The sequence below is a fragment of the Silene latifolia genome, chromosome 5 (genome assembly GCF_048544455.1).
Source record: "Silene latifolia isolate original U9 population chromosome 5, ASM4854445v1, whole genome shotgun sequence".
Lineage (NCBI taxonomy): Eukaryota > Viridiplantae > Streptophyta > Magnoliopsida > Caryophyllales > Caryophyllaceae > Silene > Silene latifolia.
The window spans coordinates 5812500-5817085 of record NC_133530.1 but is presented as its reverse complement, the minus strand read 5'-3'; the positions used below and the strand labels follow the sequence as shown (position 1 = coordinate 5817085).

The following is a 4586-nucleotide window of genomic DNA, read 5'->3' as shown; positions in this document are numbered from 1 at the left end:
TAGTAGGTATGTGTGAAGTTATTTTCTAAACTAATAATTCTTGCATTATGAAAATTTAGCAACTTATCATCTATAGTTATACCAATTTTTTATACCAAATTTATTTTATTATAGTGAAAAAAATCATAATTTTGAATATAATTTTGAATTTAATAACAAAATTAGAGTTGAATTACAAGATTATATTTTGGAGGGAAAATTAAGAGAATTTTTATTGTGATGAAAATATATACAATTCGTTGAAACGGAGGGAGTATGGATTAATTAGACATCTAGCAGCACTGATCCCTCTCCCAATTCCTCCTCGGAGGCCTACAAAACGACGACGATGACGAAGGCGAAGACGACATCCCATAAAACCTCGCAGCAGTCAACGGCTGCCGTAAAACCAAGCTCCGATCATATACCGCACGCTTCTCCGTATAGGAAAGCGTCAAATACGCATCATTAACACGAATAAAAGCAGTAGCATCCTCGCTACCTCCAGTAACATCAGGATGACACGACCGTGCTAAGCGGCGGTACGCCGCCTTAATCTCGCCTTTCGACGCGGCAACGGAAATTCCAAGGACATCGTACAAAGACGAAAACGACCTTGTCTCAACTCCGGCGAAATTCGCTGCAGCAGCGGGGGTTGTGGTGCACCGGAGGTTGACGAATCTCGGCGATATAAGGAGGTTGGAAGAGTGACACGTGGAGGGAGGTGATTGGTTGCATGGTTTAGGAGAGGTGACAGTTGACGGAAGAGAAATAAAAAGCATGGAAAACATGGAATTGATTTTGATTAGGTTAAGGTGAAGTGAATTGAAGAATGGTGACAGGAAAATAAGGGGAGAAAAGTGCCTATTTATAAAGGCGGATTTTCTAACATGTGCCTTAAAAAGGCACATGTTAATAAGTTAATTAGAGAAAGTTGTTGAGAATATTTCATTAGCTATGGTAATCGTGAGTTTGTATATCTATCTTTCATACTTTATTTTCAACAAACTTTCTGTAATTAACTTATTAATTAACATGTGTCCCTAGGGCACGTGTTAGAAAAATCCTTATAAAGGATACTTTTTGTAGCTCAAGGCTCACTTTATGGATAACTAATTAGTAGGAATCTATCTATATCTATATCTAATCTAACAATTAGTCTCATCTTACGGTATATCCGTCTAAAAGATAGACGGATCAAATATGTCACCTCTTACATAATAAGACAAAGTGGTGACATTTCACTTGTTTATTTTATTATAAAAGTGGTATAATATTTGACTCGTCTATAACCTAAAAATTTGTGCTAATCTAAATAGGAGGTAGGCCATTGGCTACTTTCCCAACTAGTTTTACGGATAGAGGCGACAATTTGATCAGTTGGGTCGATTACGGGTCGGGTCAAAGCAGGTCGAGTTATATCGGGTTCGGTCAGTGACGAGTTCGGGTCGGATCGGTTCATCGGGTCATCTTCGAGTTGGGTCATCAACGGGTAGCAAGTCGGGTTGGGGACTTGGGTTACTAACGGGTCAGGTTATCAACGTATTTTATTTTATATACTTTGCTTTAGATGGTAATTTTATAATTAAACAATGAGTAGATGTATTAATTATACTTTAGGTGAAAATAATTAAGATGAATGCCAATTTGTTGTTATTTAAACTATTATTAAACTAGTTCATTATCGAGTAATCTATCGGGTTGAGAAAATATCGGGTCACGAGTCGGGACGGTTCTGTTAAGGTGGGGCTTGGGTAGGAAAAACTATGGGTGCTATCGGTTATCGGGTTGGTTCGGGGCGGGTCAGGTCGGTTTCGATTCACCCAATTATCAGGTTGGTTCGGGTCGGGTTTTGGGCCAGTCGGGTCGGGTCATCTTTTGCCAGCTCTAGTTACGGAGTATTATATTTTAGTATACGCAAATTCTATTATGCAATCATTGTAGTATTGTACGTATAAAGAGAAAAATGTGACTCTTATTTGATAACTAATGCCTATTTTGAGGTAAATAATGACCTTTTTTTTCCACAACGTTCACAATTTACTATAACTAGTATTGGTGCCCGGCTTCGTCCGGGCTACCTCTACTTACCATTAAATTATTTTTTTCATAAATAAAATTACGTAAAGTTGCATAACCCATAAATTTATTATTAATATATTTTCCTATGACATACCCTAAAATTACGATGGAATAAATTTTGAGACAAATTCACTACTCAAGCTATTAATATTTTACTCTTATTAATGAAACAATAATAATAATATTTTACTACTTACCCGTAATCATTATTACTTTCACTACTCCCGCCGTAATTATTGTTACTGTCGCATTAATATTGATGATTTCACTACTCCCGCCGTAATTTATTGTTACTTTCACTATTGTCGCATTAATATTGATTATTTCACTACTCCCCTTATTTCTACCACTTTCACTAATCTCGCAGATAATATTGTTACTTTTACTATTCAAATGAGTGATTACTATCATATAACTATATCCAATGTTACTACAATTATTTTTTTACTTACGAAATTACTTTTACTACTTAAGCATGCAATTTTTAGAGGATTATATATTTATATAAATATATATTACATATATGCATTAAATCAAATCGAAATAATTATGCAATATTATATTATTATGGAATCTAACTTGAATTATTTATAACCTACTTATATTATATTTTTGTATATATGTTAAATAATTAAAATCTCTATACATCTAACTATAAAGTTTAATAAAATTGCATAGATTTTAAATTTAATATATAATTTTATGATGATAATAATTAGTACCATAAGTGTGCATGTTTATACTAATTAATTATTTTATTTGAATAAAATTGACCATATTCTAGCCTTCTATAAATATTTAGGAAAACTACCAAACATCTTCTTTCTTTTAGTCTCCTTGAAATTGATCATCTTAATTAATTATTTTATTTTAAGAAAATTGATCATCTTAATTAATTATTTTATTTTAAGGAAATTCACCATGTTTTAGTCTCTTACAAATATTTAGGAAAATTACCAAGTTTCTATATAATTTAATTTTAACCCAAATTATATAATTTTTGCATTGAGATCCCTTAATTGGGTCTATCACACGGTGCTAGTAATTTAATTGTGGGATGATATGTGGCGTATGTAATGACATTTTGTGTAAATATAAAATAAGTATAAGGACAACTTGGTAAGGCTGTGGGCCAAATAAGGTATATTACCTTTGATGTGGATCATCTGTTTTAGGTAAGTGTTACGGTGTTACCTTTGTTGTACATCAAAGGGAGAATTAATATCTTCTTCTTCTTCTTCATTGAAAAAGAAGGTTCTTTTAAGATAAATTAATTTAAAACTATAGATCATTTTTAAAAATTACAGTATTATTTTTAAGCTATGAATGATTTTTTTTTAAAATCTGTAAATAAGGAACAGGGTTCGTGCGGCTTTCTAAAATATATTTCCACTAGTGCTGGTGTCTGGCCTCGCCCGAACTACCTCTATTTAGCATTAAAATTTATTTTCGATTAAATAAAACTACTTTAAAGTTGTATAAGTACTTATAAATTTATCATTAATATATTTTTCTATGACATATCTTAAAATTACGATGAAATAAATTATGAAACAAATTCAATACTCCCGCTATTAATATTTTTTTAAAATCGATTGGTTATTTAATGGTTCATATATACATTCTTTTGTTATTAGTATTGTTACTTTTATTACATTCGTTATTACTATTGTTACTTTCACTACTCCCACCGTAATTTTTGTTTTATTCATTATTGTCACATTAATATTGATAATTTCACTGCTCCCGTTGTTACTTTTATTAATTTCACTACTCCCGCTCGCTGCTAATATTGTTGCTTTGACTATTCAAATAAGTGATTACTATTATATTACTATATCCAATGTTACTACAATTCTTTTTCACTACTAACAAAATTACTTTTACTATTTAGGCATGCAATTTTAAGAGGCTTATATATTTATATAAATATATTACATATATGCATGAAATCCAATCGAATTAATTATGGAATATTATATTTTTTTGGAAATGTAGCTTGATTTATTTACCTTTTAATAATTTCGAAAATGTAACATACTTATATTATATTTGTGTAAGTTAAATAATCAACATCTTTATACTAAGTAAATACCATAAGTGGGTTATGTTTATTTTAAGGAAAATCATCATATTCTAGCATTTTCTAAATTTATACTTCAACCAAAACTATATAATATTTACATTAAAATTCCTAGGTTTACGAATTATATATACACTAGACAGTATTGGTGCCCGGCTACGTCCGTGCTACCTCTATTTACCATTAAAAATTATTTTCAATTAAATAAAGTTACTTTAAAGTTGCATAACTCATAAATTTATCTTTTATATATATTTCTATACCATATCTTAAAATTATGATGAAATAAATTATGAGACAAATTCACTACTCCCGCTATTAATATTTTACTTAAATTGATTAGTTAGCTAATTGTTCATATATGCTTTCTTTTGTTGTTAGCATCGTTACTTTTATTACATTCGTTATTACTTATTACTACGGTTGCTTTCACTACTCCCGC

The 4586-nt window shown here is 30.7% G+C and overlaps 1 protein-coding gene across 1 annotated transcript; it reads right to left on the bottom strand.

Annotated features, from left to right (window-relative positions):
• Window positions 1–272: 272 nt before the first annotated feature.
• Window positions 273–770, bottom strand: LOC141654722 (chaperone protein dnaJ 11, chloroplastic-like). The gene has a single exon (XM_074461839.1). It carries the CDS (start codon window positions 768–770, stop codon window positions 273–275), a length of 498 nt encoding a protein of 165 aa, XP_074317940.1.
• Between the last annotated feature and the right edge of the window lie 3816 nt (window positions 771–4586).